Source organism: Haliotis cracherodii, unplaced genomic scaffold, assembly GCF_022045235.1.
Source record: "Haliotis cracherodii isolate W230 unplaced genomic scaffold, xgHalCrac1.p SCAF_5, whole genome shotgun sequence".
NCBI lineage: Eukaryota > Metazoa > Mollusca > Gastropoda > Lepetellida > Haliotidae > Haliotis > Haliotis cracherodii.
The window spans coordinates 24,334,780-24,360,543 of NW_027266308.1; the positions used below are offsets into that span (position 1 = coordinate 24,334,780).

The 25,764-nt window shown below is 41.1% G+C and overlaps 1 protein-coding gene across 1 annotated transcript; it reads right to left on the reverse strand.

Moving 5' to 3' along the window:
- LOC139442914 (uncharacterized) lies at positions 1–25,764 on the reverse strand. The gene is made up of 13 exons (XM_071223836.1): positions 25,623–25,764; positions 17,657–17,800; positions 16,264–16,569; positions 15,313–15,497; positions 13,591–13,764; positions 12,953–13,042; positions 10,809–10,994; positions 9,806–9,900; positions 9,299–9,386; positions 7,748–8,072; positions 7,126–7,343; positions 5,072–5,337; positions 1–2,463 (listed from the first exon to the last, which is right to left on the reverse strand). Exons 1-13 carry the CDS (start codon positions 25,762–25,764, stop codon positions 2,139–2,141), a joined length of 2,544 nt encoding a protein of 847 aa, XP_071079937.1. The 3' UTR covers positions 1–2,138.

Below are 25,764 nucleotides of genomic sequence, written 5' to 3' on the forward strand. Positions count from 1 at the left end.
TATATCAAGATAATTATTCTTTCCGGTTATTTTCAATAAGTCAAATAGTATAATATGAAATATACCAGGTGATTCAATTCCTTTAAGCTGTTAGAATATAGCAGGCGTCTATATCTATAGTTATTCGGCCATAGGATATACTTTTCTGACACACATGCCAACCTTGACAGACTGTATTGCATTTGAATACGTAATGAAACTCATCTGCAACAGCTGGCAAGTCACACGTCTCACATGGTCGGTAGCACTGGAATTCTGTTGGAATTTCAATGTTTGGAAGTTATTTCAAAACAGTTTGTTTTCTTTAGGATTGGTTGAGTGGTTGGTTGGTTGTTTAACGCCGCACTCAGCAATATTCCAGCTATATGACGGCGGTCTGTAAATAATCGAGTCTGGACCAGACAATCCAGTGATTGATATCATGAGCCTCGATCCACGCAATTGGGATCGATGACATGCATATACCAAGTCAGCGAGCCTGACCACCCGATCCCGTTAGTCGCCTTTTACGACAAGCATAGTCATTGTAGGTTGGAAAAATAATCCTTGTCAGAGGTGTTTCCGTTGAATTAACAAAACATCAGTGGCTACACTCACTCGTAGAGTCCTGCACCATGGCTGTGGAATATAGATATTTTATAAAACCCAAACCAAAAATCTTCATAATAAAAGAGCAAGTCCAACCAGCTTTTTTTCAAATCAGCATCAGGAAAAATATTGAGATGAGAGAACTGTCTTGTGTAATAAAATACATTATAGACTGTATGTCAGTCGACTGTAATTGCTCGTTCATTCCTGGTAATTATTCATATACAACACACGTGGATCGATGTTCATGTCAATCACTGGATTGTCTGGTCCAGACTCGATTACTTACAGACCACCGTCATATAGCTGGAATATTGTTGAGTGCGGCGTTTAACAACAAATAAACAAACAAACAAATAAAAACACCCACAATTGGAATCTGTGTGTTGCAATACCTATCAGACATGACAGATTAACTACAGTCACGCGTAAACAAACAGGCCCAGGTGGAATGTAGGCATCGTTTTATCAGAACCGAACAGGACTGAATGTGACAATGATTGATTTAACCAACCATGCGTATAATCCCATCTGAAACCTTAACTGAAAAAAGACAACAGTACAACAATAACAGTAAAAAACATTCACCAATCATGCATAATTAATTGATGTCCTTCGGTTGTCATGCGAGGGCTGTATTTATATCATGTATTGTGAATGTTGACGAACAATACCGGCAAACAGTACTATACACAAGCGTTCACCTGCCAGCGAGGATCGATATTACCTTATCATCACAAAAACCTCATGATGTGTGATGAATGAATCATTCACTGCCAACACAGTTGTCCCAGGACTGTCGGAAATGAGTTGCATCTTGTTCCGTGTCACGATGTTAATACGACACAGAGGAAACGGCGGTCTTTTGTGTCTGTCGTCTCTGTTGTGCTTCCTTTGTCTGCTGTCTGCAGTGCCCCTTCCTTTGCTGGATATGCTATACATACTTTGTGTCTGCTATGTGTGCAGTGTCTCTGTTATTGTTGTATCAGCATTGATTACAATGTCTGCTCTGTCCGTCTCTGCTCTGTCTGCAGTGATTGTTGTCTTGAAAGGTCTGCTGACTTTTCTGTGTCTGTTACCTCGGAACTGATTGATGTATCTGCGGTGTCAGCTGTCTCTCCTGTGTGTAGAGTGAACTCAGAGCAGACCACGAAGATTTGATCCTCATTTAAAATATTCGAGTTCGAGTCTGTAAACCACAGAGTGGCATTTGTAGAAAATATTTTTTTGTGTCCAGGTTCACGTGACCTTTTTCGCATACGCAAATCCGTCACACCTCGATACACATTTGCCACAGAATGCAAAATGAATTCGGAGAGTCTTTTATCCATTTTACTTCATACAACATCATTTTCATCGCACATCTACACATGCTTGATGCGCCACTTAGCTGCCATAAAAAGGCGTTTGGACGATATTAGTCTCTCGGCTGCCTTCAAATATGTCTGTTGTCACCAAAGATAGCACACCACCGTGAATGTAGTTTACTGGATCACTGACAGTAACGTCCCTCGCTTTTCAATCAGCAAACACCCTACCCACCTGTGATCTTATTCTGCTGTTTTTTGACAACAGTACCGTAACACATCCCGTGAGCAACAGTTGGAACACGAATCCTTGCACAAGCAACTGGGACGAGGCACTCGACAGTTTGGACAGGAGCAGGAGCCTCCCTTACACGCCTTCTTGATGATAACTTCACTGCAGAGAATTCCCATGGCAAGAAATAAGCCCACCCCTGCAGCATAGAAAGCACTCTGTAACGCAAGCAGGCCGACCCTCTTGGCCTCAGTCGAGGTTTTTGCACAACTATGAGTGGGCTTCCATTTCCGATGCCATACCTGAATAAGACCACTCTCTTGAATCCGCAGGAGTCTGAAACAGGGGGTTAGAGTGTGAGTTTGGTCTAACGCCATTTTGAAGCATTATTTCAATTTATCGCGCCATGTCGGCTTGAAATGGGAAAAACCCGAAGTGATTCGGGTCACTACGATGGTACTAGTATGGTGCCGGCAAACCTTGATGCATCATCAGGTTGAGATTAGAACCCACCTCGCATAATGACACAAGTCTACACAGAGAACTGTGGTACCTTAGACCACTGTGCCACCAATAGATCTAAAGCTTCACTTCCAAAATCCGATGAATCCCATTCTCGTCACAAACGTTGTTCTTCCCTCAAACGATGGCGACACTCCGTGTTATAACATAGATTCTATTCACAACGGTGTTTCCAAAAAAACACTCACTCAAAAAAGAGTAAAAGAGTGTCCTGCATATTTAATATAGCACTTATTTATTTGACTCAGAGTAATTTGACTCATTTACTTCTCTAACATATACCAGCAAAAATGTATAACTAAAACGGCCCTAAAAATAAGTGGAAATAACTTGAGGGAAATAGTCTTGACCTTGGACCTCCCTAATCTTGTTAGGGAGACTAACTAGTTTGGTATTGATACTGTTGTCGGGGAGACTCTCTGTTCAGGATGCTGTTTAGGAGAACGAAATACTGTTCAGGGAAGAGTTCGGTATTAATAATGTTGTTGGGGAGAACGATTTACTGTTCAGTGAAGACTTTGGTAGCGACACTGTTGTTATGGAGACTTCCTCTCAGTGAAGAGTTTAGTATTGAAACTGTTGTGAGGGAGACTTACTGTGCAGCGAAGAGTTTAGTATCGACACTATTGTCAGGGAGACTTACTGTTCAGTGAAGACTTTGGTATCGACACTGTTGTTATGGAGACTTCCTCTCAGTGAAGAGTTTAGTATCGACACTGTTGTTAGGGAGACCTACTGTTCAGTGAACACTTTGGTAGCGACACTGTTGTTATGGAGACCTACTGTTCAGTGAAGACTTTGGTATCGACACTGTTGTTAGGGAGACTTCCTCTCAGTGAAGAGTTTAGTATCGACACTGTTGTTAGGGAGACCTACTGTTCAGTGAAGACTTTGGTAGCGACACTGTTGTTATGGAGACTTCCTCTCAGTGAAGAGTTTAGTATCGACACTGTTGTTAGGGAGACATACTGTTCAGTGAAGACTTTGGTAGCGACACTGTTGTTATGGAGACTTCCTCTCAGTGAAGAGTTTAGTTTTGACACTGTTGTTAGGGAGACCTACTGTTCAGTGAAGACTTTGGTAGCGACACTGTTGTTATGGAGACTTCCTCTCAGTGAAGAATTTAGTATCGACACTGTTGTTAGGGAGACTTACTGTTCAGTGAAGACTTTGGTATCGACACTGTTGTTAGGGAGACTTACTGTTCAGTGAAGACTTTTGTATCGATACTGTTGTTAGGGAGACTTACTGTTCAGTGAAGAGTTTAGTATCGACACTGTTGTTAGGGACACTTACTGTTCAGTGAAGACTTTGGTATCGATACTGTTGTTAGGGAGACTTACTGTTCAGTGAAGACTTTGGTATCGACACTGTTGTCAGGGAGACTTCCTCTCAGTGAAGAGTTTAGTATCGACACTGTTGTCAGGGAGACTTACTGTTCAGTGAAGACTTTGGTATCGGCACTGTTGTTAGGGAGACTTACTGTTTAGTGAAGACTTTGGTATCGATACTGTTGTTAGGGAGACTTACTGTTCAGTGAAGACTTTGGTATCGATACTGTTGTTAGGGAGACTTACTGTTCAGTGAAGACTTTGGTATCGACACTGTTGTCAGGGAGACTTCCTCTCAGTGAAGAGTTTAGTATCGACACTGTTGTCAGGGAGACTTACTGTTCAGTGAAGACTTTGGTATCGGCACTGTTGTTAGGGAGACTTACTGTTTAGTGAAGACTTTGGTATCGATACTGTTGTTAGGGAGACTTACTGTTCAGTGAAGACTTTGGTATCGATACTGTTGTTAGGGAGACTTACTGTTCAGTGAAGACTTTGGTATCGACAATGTTGTTAGGGAGACTTACTGTTCAGTGAAGACTTTGGTATCGATACTGTTGTTAGGGAGACTTACTGTTTAGTGAAGACTTTGGTATCGGCACTGTTGTTAGGGAGACTTACTGTTTAGTGAAGACTTTGGTATCGACACTGTTGTTAGGGAGACTTACTGTTCATTGAAGACTTTGGTATCGAAACTGTTGTTAGGGAGACTTACTGTTCAGTGAAGACTTTGGTATCGACACTGTTGTTAGGGAGACTTACTGTTCAGTGAAGACTTTGGTATCGATACTGTTGTTAAGGAGACTTACTGTTCAGTGAAGACTTTGGTATCGATACTGTTGTCAGGGAGACTTACTGTTCAGTGAAGACTTTGGTAGCGACACTGTTGTAAGGGAGACTTACTGTTTAGTGAAGACTTTGGTATCGGCACTGTTGTTAGGGAGACTTACTGTTCAGTGAAGACTTTGGTATCGACACTGTTGTTAGGGAGACTTACTGTTCAGTGAAGACTTTGGTATCGACTCTGTTGTTAGGGAGACTTACTGTTCAGTGAAGACTTTGGTATCGACGCTGTTGTTAGGGACACTTACTGTTCAGTGAAGACTTTGGTATCGACACTGTTGTTAGGAAAACCAATACCATACGACATGGGGTAGAATCGATCATTTAGTCCATCTATGTCACATGATTTGGACAGCCACAAGTCCCACGTCGTAGTGTCTCCGATGTAGGCGTATTTCTCCGTCAACACCTTGCGAAAGTGCACATCTAAATTAAGGCTCTGAACGTCCGGATCACTTTTCGTGTCTCCCTCGACACCTTGCCATATCCTTCTGAAATCACTTCTGTTTGACGTCTGTACATAGAAACCGTACGGTCATAAAGGGTGAGGTGAGGTTCAACTTACAATTTACAACTTACAATCTACAACTTACAATTTACAACTTACAATCTACAACTTACAACTTACAATTTACAAGTTTTATGGTTGACATGTGGGGGACATTTCCATATTTTGACGCTACAGTGACAAACATATATCCGATCCAATTCCCTATTTTGACATGTGTTTGTGACGGGTACCACAGGTTGGGCAGGATACGATCAACGTTTCGCGAACACCTGGGTGTGGGTGTTGGTGTGTGTTGGTGTGTGCGTGTGCGCCAGTCCGGACTAATGCCGATTTTATAGTGCTCGCCCACTGAGATTAAGTATTAACGAAGTTTAACATGGATACCCTACAGACTCCGAGCGGGCCAGCACTTATTTTATCCCTTTAATGCCTAGCGCCAAGCAGGAAAACAAGTCCCATCTATAAGCGCAGTCGGGAATCGAACCACCGACCTTCCGTTCTCCGGGTGGACGCTCTATCCACCAGATATACTGACTCCGAGCTGACCTGACTTTGTTTTAGCCCGGTAATGTTGAGTGCCCGGCAGGGTAACAACAAGTACCATCGTTTAACGTCTTTTGGTATGACACGACCGGGGATCGAACCCCGAACCTTCCGCTCTTCCGGCGGACGCTCTACCACAAGGTCACAGAGGCGGTTACTATTTGATAGTGAGAAACATCTGAAAAACATGCTCATGATATAGTCGGAATCGTACAATCGACTCTGTTTTGGTACAGATTTCCTATGACTATGGAAGGGTTTGTCGCCTTTTTACGTTATTGCACTTATAAATCAACGTGAGCGTGTGCTCAAGGGCGTGCGTGAGTGAGTGCATGAGCGCGTGTATGCAAATACTAACGACGGTAATGCCGAGCCCCCGGGTAGCAAGAGGCACCATCTTGTAACGTCTTTCGCATGACGCGGGCGGGGATCGAATCACTGACCTTGCGCTCTCTCGAGAGCTGCCTACAAAGTTATCTATTCTTTACCAGAGTAACATGGCTTGGATGGTGTCAGCATAGCCACACAACCAGGTGTGAACTGAGAGTATGACGATATTTGAAGCTGTGCGGATCTAAACGACATCCATTTAATCACCTCTTACAACAAGCAAAGGCTGCATGGTTAACTATTCCTGCCTTGGATCCCAACGCGTCAAGGTAACTTTATATTAGGGCTTGGACGAGTCCAAATTTACTACCCGGGTACCCACCACTTTATCACCCGACCCTGGTACCCGCTGTAGATATTTAGAGATAGGTACAAACTGTCCGATTTGGAAAAGTTTGACCTTTGCCCTGGCAAAATGTATTTAGATACACGTGTAAAACGATCTGGTCATGCATACACTGAAGTTTACTGCATGAAGTTTTATCTTATTCAAACATATAAATGTCAGAAGGGATTGGTGCATTGTCAGAAAGAAATGGGGACATTAGTGACTTATAGTGTATCCCATAGAATTTTAAGATAAGTTTTGTCATTATACATAAATCCTCTGGGTACCCGGGTCCTACTCAGAACCCACCCGCCGAGAGTACCCGAGTTACCCGTCCCAGCCTTACTGGAATTCTAGCTAGTATCCCAGTTGGGTAAATCTATGCTCACGATATTAATCACTGGATTGTCCGGTCCAAGAATCGGTAAGTTACACATCGCCGTCGTATAGCTGGAATATTGCTAAGTGTAGCGTTAAACAACAAACACACATACACGACGTGGGTACACACAGAATATATGACAACTTACCTGAAACAGTGTTATAGCCGCCGATCCCCCTAGCAGTCCCCATTTGTACTCATTCTGGGCCACCATCTCTCCGAGAGTGTCGAAGGGGGGTTTCTCCGTAGTTACGGTAAGGAACGCTATGAGGTTTCCACTGTAGGTTGCCGCCAGGATGACCGTCAGCAACCACCAACACGCCAACACCGACCGCCCAGACTGGGTTCTTGGGAGGTATGCGCCACCTAGGGAACGACAGGAATAGTCTTAGTTGTTGAAAGGTGATACGTGCTGTACTGACATAACTGTACGTTGAAATCCATTCCCAAACCCATAAAAACAAACAAAACATCAGAAGCAGCAGAAAAAACTTATCCTCCCTACTTAAAACCAATACCCTAATGAAGAAAGAAAGAGAAAGAGAACTAAATCACACGAAATATTGGTAATTTTTTTACAAATCTAAATTGGACTTTCGAATATTAAGAGACACGAAGAAGAATTTACATCTGTGTTCATGAATGTCGATGCGCTAAATAACCTTCAAGCAATAAAGAAGACAAAGAGAATGGCTTGATAGTATGATGTTAAATGTCAAATCGTATCCAAACCGAAAGGCTTGGTTCCATTGAACAACAACACAACTTACCATTTGCCATAAGAGCACCGAAATGATACCATAGAATGTCCCCAAAACGTATGCGGAGTTCGGACAGACGCCTGTCCAGCCATACATTGACCGGGTGCACTTCCTCCACCACGAACAGAAACACCGAGGAAAAGATGAGGGAGAAGAGGATACAGATGTGGACCTCGTACCGGAAGGGCGCCACGAGGGTCAACCACTGGTTTCCCTCCGGGTCCTGTTTGGCCAGGATGATCATGGAGTGGACATAGAAATAGGCTTGCGTGAAGTCCATCACTGTCTCGCGGACATCGCTTATTGTTATGGGTGCAATAACCATGTCGGTTCTCTGGAAGTAAACGTGTCAAGGTAAATGTAGGTCATTTCTTCTCGAAGAACGACGTGCCAACAGTTACACAGAGTTCAAATCACTGATGTTTTGTCGTCGAAGACGCCACTAGTTGCTTAGTTGTGTGCACGTGGGTTTTCATAAACTAGAAACATGTCTACCTGTCGATATAACGAAAGGTCGATGATCAACTCATAAAATCGTAACCGCTAATTTGCCTTTTATGCCAAATGGAATCAGTTTCGGCAGATAATTTCACAGGAGTGGTAAACGTCTGAGACCTGAACCACTTTGGTGCTTTCCTCCAACTTTAAGCATACACGCTGAAATATAACTGGATACTGTTGAAATCGGCGTTAAACCCAACTCACTCACTCACTCCGACAAACTATATTATTAGTGCTGCAACTTCCTCCCACACTTGAGTACCTGTGTTACAGCTTTAATATGCCAGAAACCTGTGGTTGTGGGTGCTCGTGGGTTTCACCGAAGTGGTAAACGTCTGAGACCTGCATCACTACGGGCTTTCCTCCCACATTAAGCTGACACCCCATGATGTGACTGGAATACTGTTAAAAGTAGCGTTAAACCCAACTCACTTACTCACTCTGACAAACTATATTATCAGTGCTTTAACTTCCTCCCTCAGTCGCGTACCTGTGTTACAGCTTTAATATGCTGTAACATCGTCGGCTGTAGCTTTTACAATCCTCTCCCTCATCAGCCGTTACAGTGTCTGTGATTTGTAAAAATCCGGAGTCGCCACGGTAATTAAGAATTCCCATGATTCGCAACTTGTAACGAATGTCACTAGTGGGGAAGGAGGACACGTGTGGCCAAGTCGTCTTAGGCGCCGTGATTCGCTGTGCTGGGTTGCGTCCCTTGGGCACGCCAGAAACCTATGATGTGGGTGCTCGTGGGTTTCACCGAAGTGGTAAACGTCTGAGACCTGCATCACTCCGGACTTTCCTCCCACATTAGGCTGACACGCCGTGATGTAACTGGAATACTGTTAGAAGCGGCGTTAAACCGAACTCATTCGCTCACTCACTAGTGGAGAAGATAAGCTCACGTGCCCATTTTGCGAACACCTGGTACCAGATATAGTCGGAATCGTACAATGGACATTTCCACATGATGGGATAGAATCGAAATGTAACACATTTGCGTTTGATTATTCTAAAATACTGACTATCTAAGTTTACAAAGATGTGAAGGTCTCCTACCCCGTTGGCAATATCGGCGATTAGTCCTGTCCAGTTGCCATCGATTATCCTGCCCCACTCCTGGTCGAGGGGCTCAACGAAAACATAACTGGAATAAAATACGTGTGTCATCAGCTAAGAAACTGATTATTGCTTTTCTATAGCGACGATGGTGGTTGTACAAGTCCAGGATAGTACCGGTTCTAGCCCACTTCCGTTCTCCGATCTATCCAGTAGATATCGCAGGCGGTTCAATGATCGACTTTATCGTCGCTGTGGACAATAGTTCAGACATCACGGCATTACTAACACTGAAAGTCAATCGCAGGCAGCGACAGCTGCGTTGAACATCAAAAATACAAGTATGGTGCTCGAAGACCAGGGTACATAATCAGGACAAATTTGGATTCAAATCAGACCAGATCCTAAAAGTTAAGGGCCGCAACTCTGCTTATCGAGCTGAACCTTAACCTATTATCATCAACTGGATGAGTTAATATGTACACTTCAGCACTGTCCACTACGTACCTGAAGTTAAGTTTAAGAGATAGTTCATTCAGCAAGTCCACGTTGAGGCCGGTGAATGTACGATTGTCTTTGGACTTGTATATGAATGGAGGCCACTGAAGAAACAGAGTGGAAATGGAGGTATGCTGCATTTATGAACAATTCTAATATGCCTACATGTTAGACCAATATATATATATTATTTCAGGTGTCGTAACTTGTAGATGTTAGTATTGGTTCTTCAGTTCGATAACACGAGCGAGTAAGTGAGTCAATGGTTTTCCTCCGGTCCAAGAAATAGTGAGTGAATATGGTTTTACGCCGCTTTTAGCATTATTGCTCATTATTGCTCATTATTGCTCAAGAAATGGTTCGGCCATATGACGGCAGTTGACACAAAGGCGCTCTACTCTCCTGGCTACCTTAAGTTTCCACCCCAGAATGGAAGACGAATGTTTCATATTTACAGTTAGGTGTTGCAAATTATTTTTATATTACGACTGATGAAACAGGGGCAGTTCAAAGACGTCACAATTCTCTTTGCCGAATTGCATCACAGACTCGTCCTAATGATGATTAAGCACACTACCCATGCGCGTGGACCTGCATCACTCCGAGCTCTCCACATTTAGTTGGTGTGTGTTATGTGATAGAAGCGGCGTAAACCCATTTGACTCACTCACTCGCATGAAGCGTCAAGCAAGAGTAATATAAATATGCGGAGATGTTGGTCAACAGATTTTGATATGACAGTATGTCGTCGTCTCCATGTCCAACATACTTTAGGTCTCTGAATAGTATATATAAGTGATACACATAAGAGAGAGAATCTTTGGATGTCAACTTCTTTGTTATGAAGAATACAAGGAGTAAATGCTTGCTCCTTTCTCCGGTGACGTTGTGTTCCTCATAATAAAGAAGTTGACATCAATAACGTCTCTCTGTTATAATATTCTTACTTACATCGGGCCAAAGTTTGCATCGAAAGTTTGTTTAATTGTCACATAGTGGGAGAATGACATACCGGCAATATCCCAACTCTGAAGGTTCGGTTATTGAAACCGTTTTTGTCATTTTCGAATATTTCATTCGACAGTCCTACACTTTTATTCCGAAGTACACGACCATTCAGACGCAGACGTTGCCCATTGTGGTTGTCGTGCACGGTGTAGATGTCAGCCACGGCCGGCGCAGGGCTTGTTATCTGTCTCTGTAACAAAGAGGATTTAACCTTCAGTATACAGGACATATAAATATAAATTGTCAATGCAAGAGAATAACCAGCCTAGATTTACTGCCGAAACTGATTCCATTTGGCGTAAAGGGCAAAATAGCTGTGAAAATGTTATTAATCGATCACTGAAAATCAGTGATGACGCAAGGTGTTCGCGAAAAGGGTGAGCATGTCCTGCCCTACCGGTACCATCCGCCGTGCATACAATTTGTGACCCGTAAAGAGCCGGGATAGAATATGTCTTCAGCAACCCATGTTTGCCGTAAAAGGCGACTATGCATGTCGTAAGAGACGACTAACGGGATCGGGTGGTTAGGCTCGCTGACTTGGTTGATGCATGTCATCGATCCCAATTGTGTTGATCGATGCTCATGATATCGATCACTGGATTGTCTGGTCCAGACTCGATTATTTACAGACCGCCGTCATATAGCTGGAATATTGCTGAGTGCAGCGTTAAAAAACAAACCAAAACCAATCATACAATTTGCATAAAAAAGTAAGCATTTACTGCCTTACGCAGCACAGCAGTAGTCAGCCTGTAAACAAACCAGACAATCAAGTTATCGATGAACAAGAAAATCAAGTGACGCGATAGTACCATTACTGATTTTGTTGAAACTAATAAAAATGCTATGTAAATTGTTTGCTGTGTACAAGTGCAGAGAGTTTCCTCCTTATAATGTAGTAAAGAAAAACGTTTCAGAAATACGCTTCTTTTGGAACACAAATGGGAGCAGTTTTAAAGTCTCGGCCTAAACATTTATTTTGTAGTTCACTCAGCATAGATAAATGCTACTGGGCTTATGATGAAACACGGGTTGTTTTAGTCCACCTGTAGAAACATCGACCCAGTTCAAGTAAATATGAAATGTCAATGCAAGAGAATATTCAGCCTAGATTTTCTGCCGAAACTATGTAAATCTGTTTTGGTGACTATGATATTGTTATGTCAATTTTAAATGCAGGAAACATCACTTTATGTCTTCCAGGTGAAACACAATAAAAGGTTGAAAAATGAAAACTCCCCCGACTCTCCCGAACAACGTAACTGATTGTTCAATGACGTCATATATTATGACGTTATGGTGACACTGAAAATGGTATTGGCTTTCCCGCTCCCAATATCCACATCCTCACCTAAGTTATATAATACAAATCATGAAACGTTTTGTTGTCATTTCACTGCTTCGAAAACAACAACTTCAATAATATATTCGAAATTTGAATAGGTTCACTTTCGTCTTGGTTATACTATTTTAATGTGCACGATTGATACCAAATACCATAAGGTGTACAGTCAAAAAAACAACAGAACGCTGCACTTCTCTCAAATCACTTTTCGTTTAACTGGTATATTTGAAGATGGGCATTGTTTTGAACAATTTGTAATTATATTTATTATTCAATCTCATTAAAATCAGATCTTAGTTCTCGCTACCGCTAAACAAAGATCTGAGGACATACCATTACGGATCACGTCAGAACGACCTTTCGCGAATTTTGACCAACCAATGAAATGACTGACAAGAAATCGACATTAGCCAGTCAGAAGGCAGCTTTCTCGAGCTTTACGACACTAGTTTCAAACTGGTGTCTACGCTTCGAAACATATTTTGACGTATTCTCGATTAAGAAAATTAAAACTGATAAGAAGAGCATTCTGGAATGGCTTATAGATGGCCTAGATTGTATGGATATAATCATAAAACCCGAAACTATCGTTCGGAATACCCCGTGTTAAATATTTCGTGGCTGCATGATTAGAAAACACATTCCGACTGTCACTTTCATGATCTGGTAAGCGAAGCTCTGATTGGTTGGATGAAAGGTCGTTCTGGCGTGACCCTTAATGGGATGTCCTCAGATCTTTGTTTAGCGATAGCGAGAACTAAGATCAGATTTTAATGAGATTGATTTATTATTCATCCTACCCGAACAGCCCGTTTCGTCAGCTCCACAGCCTCAGGCTTTGAAAGTTGAGAACCGTTCTTCGAAAACTGTTCTGTAACCTTCCAAACATTCTGAAATGATTGAGGGGAAATGTCCCATGTATATGAAAGTTCTTACAGGAACTATAAACAATGAACTTGATTCAGATTTGTCTTATCATTTATTTTCTCATGAGGCTTTAAACTATAAACGATTCATTATATGAAGAGGAGTATAAGGCAGAGATACACTGAGATAAAGTGCCGGGCAAAAGAAAGTTTACACTTGAAAACTGGATTGGACCAACAAATTACATATAAAATATATTTCTTTGTCTTGAAAACACAAGATATAGATGGACCTCAACTTGACTTTTTAAAGAACGTTTGTACTTGAATTATACATAGAAAGAAAATATATAGTCTCGAGTTCGTTATTACCGTGAGGACAAAGTAATGGGAAAAAAGAAAACTTGGATCAAACTATAACCCTTTTAAAAAACCGGCTTTTTTAATTCTACGGTTGATTGTTCATACCTGCTTGTTTGTGTCAGTATTCCGGAAATGATTTCAATTCGGATGAGGAGACTGAGATTGGGCTTTTTCTTATGGCTGCTCCATCTTGGTGATATTGTACTTACAAATGTGGGATACTGTTGCTGGCATGAGTGAAAGTGAAGGATGGACACATCGGCAGAATGGTCTAGACTCGGCGGCAGGGTCTGCTCGGTGCCGCCTCCTTCAGTCGATATCAAAAGCCAACGAGACCGCTTCATTACCGTGCTCTTGCTGATTTCAGTCTTCAGCGACACGACCTGTACTTTGAATGATTAAAAATGGTTGTTAAGAGAGGGGCCCTAGTTTACAGTACTATATTCTAGACGTCAGGACATGTTGGATAGTTATTTAATATTTTTCATAATTAATGGAGGGACTCCGATAGAATTAGGATGCCCTCAATAACACATGCAAATGTTAAGCCACACAGAAACCAATTGGTTGTCATCACTGGGACGAATGCTTTTGTTTTCCTGTTACATGTAGCGAGTGATATTTGTCGCGAATGACGCTGTAATCTGACGTTATGACACCTTGTGGCGCATGTAATGAAATGATTGTGACGCACGTAAAGACATGAGTGTGACGCATGTAATGAACGTATTGTGACGAATGTAATGAAATGATTGTGACGCACGTAAAGACATGAGTGTGACGCATGTAATGAACGTATTGTGACGAATGTAATGAAATGATTGTGACGAATGTAATGAAATTATTTAGATGCATGTAAGTAAATTAGTATGGGGCATTTAATGAAATGAGTTGGCAAATCTAATGCAATGATTGTGCAAGTAAAAAAATGAGACACATGTAATGAACTTAGAATGTCTATGACACATGTCATGACAGCTTGTGACGCATGTAACGAAATGCCTTTAACGCATATAAACAAACGATTATGATGCATGTGCTGCACTAGTTATGACGCTTGTAATAAAGTGATTATGACGCACTTAATGAAATGACTGTGACGCATGTAATGCAATGATTATAACTAATGTAATTAAATTACTATGACGCATGTAATGAAATGACTGTGACGCATGTAATGCAATAATTATAACTAATGTAATTAAATTACTATGACGCATGTAATGAAATGATTTTGATGTATGTAATGCAATGATTGTAACTAACGTAATTAAATTACTATGACGCTTGTGATGAAATGCTTGTGATAGACGTAACATTATGAAGTGAAATGGAGTTAAACGTCGCATCCAAAATTATTGCACTGATATAGCGACGTAGATGTACCTGTGTGTGTGGGTGGGTGTGTGGCTGCTTGCACTAGTTCGGATTAATGCCGATTTCATAGTGCCAACCCACTGGGATACCATGCCGAAGTTTAACATGAATACCTCCACTCAGACACAGTATACTGACTCCCAGTCGACCAGTCCTTGTCCCCTTAATGCCGAGCGCCAGGCAGGGTAACAAGTACCATCTTTTAACGTCTTTTGGTATGACGCGGCATTGAGCCCCGGACTTTCCGCAGAGGACGCTCTTCCACTAGACCACGGAGGTCCGTAACAGTATGATTGTGACTGATGAAGTGATATGTTTCTGAAGCACAAGAAATGATATGATTGTCAAGTATTGAAATGATTGTCAGTAGTTTGATTTCATGATCCTGGCGACTATCATTTTACTGACTCTCATGATTCTGATTGTATTATATGTTTGCTATTAAATTATATATACTAGGCTAGATAAATTATATGAGTGGTAAATCTATGTATTCAATCTTATGGTAAAATTGGAAATCATAACACAATCATAGTTGTATTAACAAATCTTACCTGAACCATGATATTATAAAGACAATCAGAAGAACAAACAACGATGAAATTAAGATCCTCTTCCTCTATTGTATTGAATATATCCTTCAGGCTCTCCTTGGTAGAAAAGTTCCCATGTCTGTCCACAGTGAAAGAAACGGTCTTTATAATACACGATGGAAACCTGTTGGATATTTTCGCAATATCTGTGAAAAAAAAGTTATTACTCATAAATGACTGTTTACAGCACACACTAATATCAGATTTTTTTTTAAATTATGGTGATTCTCAACTTTATAACGCAATCTATATTTTAATTTTTCAATACACAGTGGTATATTTTTGCATATCTGTATTTGGAAGTTTATATTCTATATATAAAATTTGATTATTTTTCGAGTTGCTTTCCGAATGACGAATTGGTCAATGAAAGCATTGGCTTGATGTATTAACGTTCCAGAGATTCTATTTTCTTCTATGTCTTACGTAAGTTTATCTTTGAAATAAGCGTCACAACACTTTGGCTAAGTGTCATCATAATATACATGTAGCTACGCTACAACTTGAGATCACTTTTCAATTATGATGTTACATGCAATGAAATGTCCCTCACACGCTACACTGGTGGTATTTCTTAATAAGACTCAGTCTTGATAAATGTTTAAATATGGTGTTTCATGTAATTGAATGTTGCATCGGTGATACACTGGTGATAATTTTTACAAGTACATGTCTTGATAAAATATATCGTGACTCGAATTTGTTCCACTTTAATCGACTAGGCCAGCGTTTTAGTTCACTTGCTGTGACCATGTCTCCATCCCATTGCTGTAATATAGCATCAACATTGGTTCAGGAGCCATAATACTGCCCATTAATTGAATCCAAAAGAGATGTTGCTCACTCGGCCAGGCCTTATACTAATATTATCATGACAAGATATCATAGAATAATGTAACCAAAACATCTTACCTTCACTTGAGGTTGTGATCACGATGTAAGACTTGGCTTTTTCTCTACTCAGTATGTAGTGCAAGGTGGTTAGGAAACCATCATCGAGACTAAATGATACACTCAGTTGGGGAAAATATTGAGTGATAGCATCAGAGTACATCTGCATGTCCCTTATATAGACAGGACACCGTGTCTTCAACAGGTAAGTGCAGTTATAGAAGATGATACCACATTGAGGGACTATTGAAGAATGGCGGTCCAGGTAGGTAGCTCGACAGGCCTCCGGAGTCGTCTCAATCAAAACGTCGCCCTTGAGAGATCGAACTGAAGACAGGGTATATAATGCAGATTTTACTTATAAGCAGAGCAGATAACAGGCTCATATTTTTCAAAAATACACATTTAAACGGTGGGACGGGAAGGTGGGACGCCTTGTGAAAATTGAGACGAAAAGGGTTATCCAGCAAAATTCCAAGATGGCCACTATTTTAATCAATAATCAATATGGCCGCCCATTTGTGTAACGGTAAACGGTAATTGGTGACTTTTGCTATCGCATAGTATTAACGTACTCATTTTTACATCTATCTTTATATTGGTTGCCCGGAGCGGTGGGGCAGTCCAGTGTTAAAATGCTTGTCAGGCTTCTTCGTGAGTTTGAAATTTTTGCTGATGTCATTTCTGTCCATTGGAGGTTTCAACTATTTTTATCATCCAAGCTCTCATGGGAAATGATGGTTATTGTTGTCACATCGATATAGTCAGCAAAGGAATCGAGTAGCAGTTCAAGTGCTTATATTTCATTTGGGTCAACAGCTTGGGGAACTAATTTCATTCAGTTGTGATGAAGTGATGTTTTTTTAATGTGCTTGTTTCTACATTGCATGTACTATAGCTGGATGCTAACATGTCGGTAAGTTATTTTAGATAGGTTCACCAAGTACCTCTACACCTGTAGATTGCCAGATTAAATCGCCAATTGGGACATTGAGAGGTAATATAAAAAACATGCAGTTGCAGTGTAGGTTAATGGGTTGTCTTGAATGCCATTTCATACAACAGTTCTTGTGACCAGTGGGCCTTCACGCCACGCTACTACAACCATGATCATGATTTTACCTTGATATAACAAGGGGACTGAGGCAACTTTGGCAGTTGCTCGGAAGATTCCATTCTCTACATATGTACAAAGTGGGAATTCATTAGCGCTATAATCAACACAGTACAAGACGCATCAAACTGAAGAAGAGAAAATAATATCTACGTTGATGGTTGAATATACATAATCAAATTTAAACAACAGTTCTTAAATTTTCAGTTACATAAAAACAAACTCGGTATGCTTTCGTTTGCTTCTCAGTTTACATACACGATATTAAATATACACCATGAATAATGAAAGTTCAAATACCTGCTTTAGCTCTGGCGAAAAGATTACCTGCTGGTAACCTGGTCCAAGAAATGTTCAGAAACGTTTTATCATCACCCAAAGGGATGTTTTGTTGGCAATGGAGCTCTTCCGGGCAGTGCGGCGCTCCATTCTGTATTAATATGTCTACAAGCATAAGAATTTGTCTTAATGCTGTGATTTAGCATGTGTCATATGTCGACATCCATAATCCGTAAACGTGCATCATGCAAAACTGCAATCTGGCTACCTGCCCTTTGACCTATACTAAAGAGACATGGCTTTCTTGAAGGACTAAAAAACCAAATTAAACAAATTTTACTTCATCGACTGAAAATCATGACATTAACAGGACTACCTCGGGGATAAAGGACACAACATCATTTCTTTCAATAGCTGTTTAAAGTTTATCGTCATGTTTGACAAGATAGTGTATGTAGCCAGGCACTCATCAATTCTTTAGGCGACTAAAAGTTTATTTCAGAAGAAGGTCTTCTTGTTGGAATATGTTTAGTTTTAACCAAATCATCAGGAAATTTGCAGTGTTTGCAAATTTTATATCTGGAAACAAGAACTGGAGTAGGAACTACTCTAATGACGCCCACATCATCCACACGGTTGTTGGGAGACCTAGCAGGCATTAGTCAAGCTGATAACGTGATTATATAATTGTAATAGGCACTGACTTCGGCCTGAGACGTGCCTGAAACCTATAATCAGGTGCCTGAATGATATATTCGCCATTGTGTTTCTAGGTGTGTCAGCACCACACCCGAGCTCGTCGTTTCACCAATGGGTGTAAACGTCAAAGCCTGCATTATATCGAGCTTTCCTCCACTTGAAACTGACATGCCGTGATACAGCTGAAATATCGTTCAGATTACGTTAAACTAAACTGATTCATTCCCTCCTTTTACATCAAATATGTGCTTTCCAACGTTGTAAAACCAAACCCACTCATTCAGGTGCACTTACTTAGTGACCTCGATCTTCACGCACAATAAGTGCTAACGGTTCCGAAAAAACATACACTTTTCTTAGGGGAAGGATTGCTATATTCGCGATTTATAATTGTTTAGTATTCATTAATGCTCCTAAAATAACATGATACAAAATTATTCTCTTGTCATAATAATTTTTTATCATAACAAAATGTCTTTGATCTGCGTTTCTTTTGGGCTGTATTTTAACATTATTATGAGACATGTTTTAATCGGTGTTAAACTCGAACTGACTCACTGAAACAAGCATAAAGAGTTTACGTCAAACACCATCAAACAATTGCGCATGTGAGCGCCACGTCTGTACATCCATACACAAAGTAATTCGAATCGACAAGTGACTTAATGCACTTTACACAGATAATGCATCCCCTCAGTCAATGTCTACAATACAATAAAATGTATTTCTTTTCAGGTATCATTAAATGTTCATATGCAAGGAGTTCTCTCAGGTATACAGAGTGTTGTAATAGCCATTATCGTGTGGAAGCGTTTGTACTGAGCGGCATTGAGAAATGTACGTTTAACTACCCCTGTTGCAGTGGGATGGTGCAGGAAAAAACATTTGGCTTATCATTGTTGTCCGTAATAAATGTTTAAAGATCAACTAAGAGACAATTAATCGTGTACACTCAATGTCGACAGACTATGAAGTATGTCATACGGTACGAATGAACTTCTGATGGTAGTTGGTTGAAAATGACGTGTGCCGAAGTGTAGCCATCGTCTACATTACATTAATATTCAGATGTCGTGCGTAAGCACGTCTTAAGAAGTGTAAACTTCAGAAACAAGTGAATGGAAGTGTTTTGCATATGTTTGCTGAGACCTCGCCGCGTAGAGAATTACATAGTTGCATTTTGAAGAAGAGAATTCAATCTAATAACAAGGTATAAAACTTCTTAAGCAGCGGTTGGTGACTGGGGGCTTACATGCAATATTGAACAGTGTTGAATAGAGGAAAACTATGTTATGGCTAACGTCAGCATCAGAGACGTGTGGTGGCACGTGATCCTGTGTACGGCGCACAGGTCACACATCACGCAACGTTGATCGCGGAGAGTCCTTTGACAGGTGACCGTGTTCGGCAGCTTGGGCCCGAGAGTCCCTGGGTCTTCGGTCCTGCCCCACACCGAAGCACGTGTAGCATGTGGTGTCTCCTTGAACAAGTGACTTTGTACGAATAGCACCCAGCAGTGAATGGGTACCCGTTAGGATCAGATGGTAATGTGACTGTTAACCTTCCAGTGCCTCACAGGCAGCTTGGTTTTTATACTCCAGAGGAAGGTGAGAATGAAAATCGAGTGCACACTGATCCATTAACCGAGGTAATAATACCAGCAGAACAACATATGGCGACAGAACCTTCCGAAAAGCAGGCGCAACTCTATGGAATGCACTGCCAATTGATGTCAGGGGATCTGAAGATGTCAACACCTTCAGATCAAAACTCAAGACCATCCTCTTCAAAAGAGCATACGACTGAGCGCTCTTGAGCAGGCAGTTGTCTGGATAAGTAGCGCCATATAAATGCGTAATTTAATTAACTGATTAATTAATACTGTAGCGCTTCGAGCATACATTGCATGTGGAGTTATGCGCTTTACTGGATTATTATTATTATTATTATTATTATTATTATATACATATGAAAGTACTGGAGGCAAAATGGAGCAAAGAGGCTCATCATCAGCTAAGGGCCCCTGCCCCCTCTACACGCAGCCCAGACAGCGAATGGGACTTCTCCCAAGAAGCCCTGCCTAGTCGAAATCACTCTGAACTTTTCAAAGACTGTGACTCTGCAGCCTTCTGCATTACCATGGTGGGTCTTTTCTAAACTTCCGCCCTACTACTTTTGGGTGTTTTGACATTGATTGCCCTGAGGAATGTAATGTCAAGCAAAGTTCTATCCAGGATATATTTCCTTGTTTCATTTAGTTTTATTTGGAACAGGGTTGCCTTTTGATGATTTTGTTTATTACCCTTTCGTGGTTCATTGTCATGGAAACTGTATGGAGTTCCTCCAGGGTTCGAGCAGCAACATACACACAACAGTTAATGTCATGCAAAGAACGGTCCGCATTGAGAGTAACAGAAATAATGTCATTTAATTTAGCAAGTTTTTCAATCGGTACATCACAGATTAGTTTATAAAATGACAAAATATCCACGGTGTCATCGGAAAGATTATCGACACAAGAGGGCTCGGAATAGGGGGAAACGCAAAATCTTCGATGTCGACATCAGTGCTTTCATTTTGTGAGCCCATGAGTGGGTATCGGGTATTTTAGGGAAAACAATGCGAACTTCCTTTTGCAATTTCGGGTCTGCTATTGTTGTAACTAAGGATTCACACAAAGGCGCCTGGCATCTCTGGCATCTCCAGTTAGGTTGGTTTGTATACCAGGGGGAGGCTGACTGCGTCGTGGAGTTAAAATATGCGTTTCTTCACTGCGTTGTGTAAGCCAGTTTTGAACCAGTTTCGGAGGGTTAGGCATAACTGGGTGAATCACACCATGTTGCAGGAACATTCCCTTCACCGAAGTTGAAACTTAGTATGTATGAATGCTCAGAGAAAAGTCGTAAACCCCCCATGGGCGATGACGTTGTGAAAAATACACCTGTCAGTATTGGACTTAAAGTATGAACCTGTTTTAAATCCCCTCATTGTGTGATGGACATTAACCTCCACTTGGTGGGAACATAAGGTGAATTTATGTATGGACATACTCTTAAACATCTGTTAATTACCCGGGTAAAAGACCAAGTCATTGTGCCATATACCCGTTATGACCCTGTAATAAACCCACGCATGCTGCGGCATGACTGTTATAACGTGGTAATACGCCCATTCAAGCTTTCATACCTTTGTCATAACCTGCTAATAAGCCCACTCATCATGCAACATGTGTATAGACATGCACCAAATTAACTGCAGAGTCGGACTGTAGACATTCACCAATTACATGCACTGCCCGACTGTAGACATGCACCAATTACATGCACTGCCGGACTGTAGACAGGCTCTGAAGTACGTTCATACAGTGTCGGACTGTAGACAAGCGCTAAAGTACACGCAGTTTTGGACTGTAGACAAGCACTTAAGTGCATGCAGTGTCGGACTGTATACAAGCACTAAACGTACATGCAGTGTCGGACTGTAGACAAGCACTGAAGTACATGCATGCAGTGTCAGTCTGAAGACAAACACTAAAGTACTATGCAGTGTCGGACTGTAGACAAGCATTGAAGTACATGCAGTGTCGGACTGTAGACAAGCACTAAAGTACATGCAGTGTCGGACTGTAGACAAGCACTGAGGTGCAAACAGGTTCGGACTGTAGACAAGCAGTAAAAGTACACGCAGTGTCGGACTGTAGACAAGCACTAAAGTACAGGCAGTGTCGGACTGTAGACAAACAGTAAAGGTACACGCAGTGTCGGACCGTAGACAAGCACTAAAGTACACGCAGTGTCGGACTGTAGACAAACAGTAAAGGTACACGCAGTGTCGGACTGTAGACAAGCACTGAAGTACACGCAGTGTCGGACTGAAGACAAGCACTAAAGTACATGCAGAGTCGGACTGTAGACAAGCACTAAAGTACAGGCAGTGTCGGACTGAAGACAAACACTAAAGTACATGCAGTGTCGGACTGAAGACAAGCACTAAAGTACTTGCAGAGTCGGACTGTAGACAAGAACTAAAGTACAGGCAGTGTCGGACTGAAGACAAGCACTAAAGTACAGGCAGTGTCGGACTGAAGACAAACACTAAAGTACATGCAGTGTCGGACTGAAGACAAGCACTAAAGTACTTGCAGAGTCGGACTGTAGACAAGAACTAAAGTACAGGCAGTGTCGGACTGAAGACAAGCACTAAAGTACAGGCAGTGTCGGACTGAAGACACCGAGGCTAATCTCCACCCTGATCACTGCGGTTAATTAAACTTTAAGTGACATTTTTGCCGGCAATTTCTCATATTCATTGTTTCCCCTGATATGTTGTATTATGTTAGTGTTATACTACGCTTCTTTGATAGATGTTATATTTGTTTTTAATTATTGATAATGACTTGGCATTGGAATGCTATTATTTCATGTATGTGTTTTGCTGGAGTTGAAAATGACATATCCAGCTTTATGTATTGTAGGATAAACTCATCTCACACTTCACCTCACAGTATTTCTATGCGTGCACAGAATAGAAAAGTGTGTGCATTGAACTAAACTTTTATTCTAGTCATTAGGGAGTGCCTAGTGATAGCTTACAGGTAATCAGCCGTACCCATTGCGGTATTGTCGACTCCAATACTATTGTTTCAATATAATTTCTCCGTCTATCGTCAGATCCATGACCGGTCTTCCAATATACCATGACCAGAGAACGTGTAGATACGCATCATATCCACGACCGCAAACCCTTCTGGAGAAGTAAGGGAATCCTTTTTGTTTGCACTTATAGAGACCTGGCGGATATAATCAATGGTTCTGTATGGGTAATTCCTCCAGGGATGGACATTGTGATTGTTGGGGCACCCCGGCGAACACTATTGCCAACATGTAAAATAATCAATCAATACCTTTCCAAAATCATCTGTGCAAAAGACAATATTAATCATGGTTTGAATTCCACTTTAGTATCCCACTGGAGAAGGAAATACTTAAGATCAGTCATAATATTCACTCAGTAATCGTAGTAGACTCAGGTTCTGGTCTTTGAAGCATTGTACTGTTATTTCCTTCAGCGCATGCTCACGCACGTGGCATACCGTTCTTGTATGCAGATAATTGTATTTAATTATATCGACAATGGAACTATGATGCATGTTTACATTAACAATTAGATCCGGCAATACTGGTTTATTGATATCAGATACTTATAGATATGAAACGTCAACGCCAGAGAATTACCAGTCTAGATTATCACACGAAACAGATTCCATAAGGCGTTAAAGGCAAAACAGCAATGAAAATTATATGAATGGATCAATGAAAGTCAGTGATGAGGTTATGTGTTTGCGAAAAGGATAAGCATGCGACAGCAGCCTACAAACAAACCAGACAATCAAGTGATGGACCAGAAAATCTCCAGCGACACTAGCGCTTTTACTGATTTTGTTGAAGCTAAAACCGAGATGTTAATTTTGAACACCTTCCACGCTGCACAAGCAGAGATTCTGTTGTAAAAGTAAAGGATGGTGAGGTGAAATGGGGTTTAACGTCGCGTTCTGATTATTGCACTCATATAACGACGTGCAGTGTGTGTGTGTGTGTGTGTGTGTGTGTGTGTGTGTGTGTGTGTGTGTGTGTGTGTGTGTGTGTGTGTGTGTGTGTGTGTGTGTGTGTGTGTGTGTGTGTGTGTGTGTGTGTGTGTGTGTGTGTGTGTGTGTGTGTGTGTGTGCGCGCGCGTGTGTGTGCGTGTGTGTGTGTGTTTGCGCGCGTCTGTGTGTGTCCGTGTGCTTTAACTTGTAGGGACTAATGGCGAATTTATAGTACTAGTCCTCTGAGATACAATACCGCAGTTTAACATGAATACCCCACTCAGACACATTACACTTACTCCGAACCGATCAGTCCTTGTTAAAGCCCCTTAATGCCGAGCGCCGGACAGGATAGCAACAAGTACCATTTTTTAACGTCTTATGGTATGACGTCGACGGAAATCGAACTCCAGACCTCCTGCTCTCCGACCGGACGCTCCACCATTAGACCTTGTCGCTTATTGTATGATCGGCTATACAAATCATACTATTACCGACCAAACAGCACATTACTTTGAATTTATTTATGTCTTATATATGCAAATATCAAATACGATTCGTTAAGGTTCTTTCCGTTTGATCAATACAACGAAATATTTACTTTCTGTTCGACATAATTATAGTTTTCATTATCTCCACGGTTTCAGTTAGTGTGTCAATAACTTCATTCGATGCACGCGAGTATTCTGTTGTAACGTCCAATATCACTGTTAACGTTATACATAAACCATTGTTGACGTAATACAGAAGCCATTGTTGACCTGACACGTAACGATGGTGACACTGCAGTATACTACGGTAACTTTCCTGACACGTTTCAATACTAAGCACGTTACAATATAACAAAACTGATTATACAGTGTCGAGGATTTCGAATTTATGAAATATATTTATGACTCATACTGTTTTCTTGAAACTGACGCAAAAACTAGACAAAGGCAAAATATCTGACACTTGCAGTTGTATCTCGACGTGTGTGCATATTCGTTCGTCAACAACACAGCAGATTCGGAAAATTCAGTTCAATAACTAAACTGGCGTTTGAGAACCAGTATCACACGACAAAATATTGATATCAATTGCACCACACGGACCATCAAATCAGTACTTCGATCTGGTATGTTTTAAGCAACTTAACCAACGTGTTAAATAAGTAAACGTTCTATTCGAACAATTTTAGGATCACCTTGCCAATATTGTAGAAGAAGATAAAAATGAATAAGAATAATCACAATATTAAAATAACAGATGTTCTTAAAGCAGTGGTGGTACACTCAGTGCTATTTGTATCTGTGTCACTGGATCCAACTTCCTCATTTGACAGGTAGTATCCTAACATTACTGGAACATTATAGAAATAGTAATATATCATGATGAACACAATTTCATTTACATCACTGACTGTCGAGGTTGTGTGAGCCACTGGTATAGTGCCGACATACCATAAATCGCAATTTGGGCGAAGTGAAGATTCGAACACCCCTATTAGAGGATCCTTGCAAGGTCCATAAGTGCAACGATATTTGCAAAATGTATTCCATAAGAACCCCAACAACCTCGTTAGACAAGAAAATCAGAAAGTATCAGCAATGGAATGTTCAATGTCGGGCACCTTAATACTGCCCAAACACAAAAACAAAGTCAAAACTTGAAAGCATTAACGAAATCGTACATCTCCAACATAGGATATTATATGTGACTCACCCAACTTGACAGTCCATGATTGTCCCCTTGGCATGTACGCACAGACAGCCAACACAAGCACTACTCCTCTCATCCTCTTCTTGTTACAAGAGCCAGTATGTTTCATGCAGCGATATCGTGTGGTAGAATCGCTTGGCTGCAT

Bases quoted from the DNA above. Each gene is read 5' to 3' on its own strand.
- LOC139442914 (XM_071223836.1), bottom strand. From the start codon at position 25,764: ATGCAGCCAAGCGATTCTACCACACGATATCGCTGCATGAAACATACT. The intron at 9,901-10,808 runs GTATGTCATTCT...CTGTTTCTTCAG, and splicing joins TCAGAGTTGGGATATTGCCG to TGGCCTCCATTCATATACAA. The intron at 5,338-7,125 runs GTAAGTTGTCAT...TTCTATGTACAG, and splicing joins CGGCTATAACACTGTTTCAG to ACGTCAAACAGAAGTGATTT.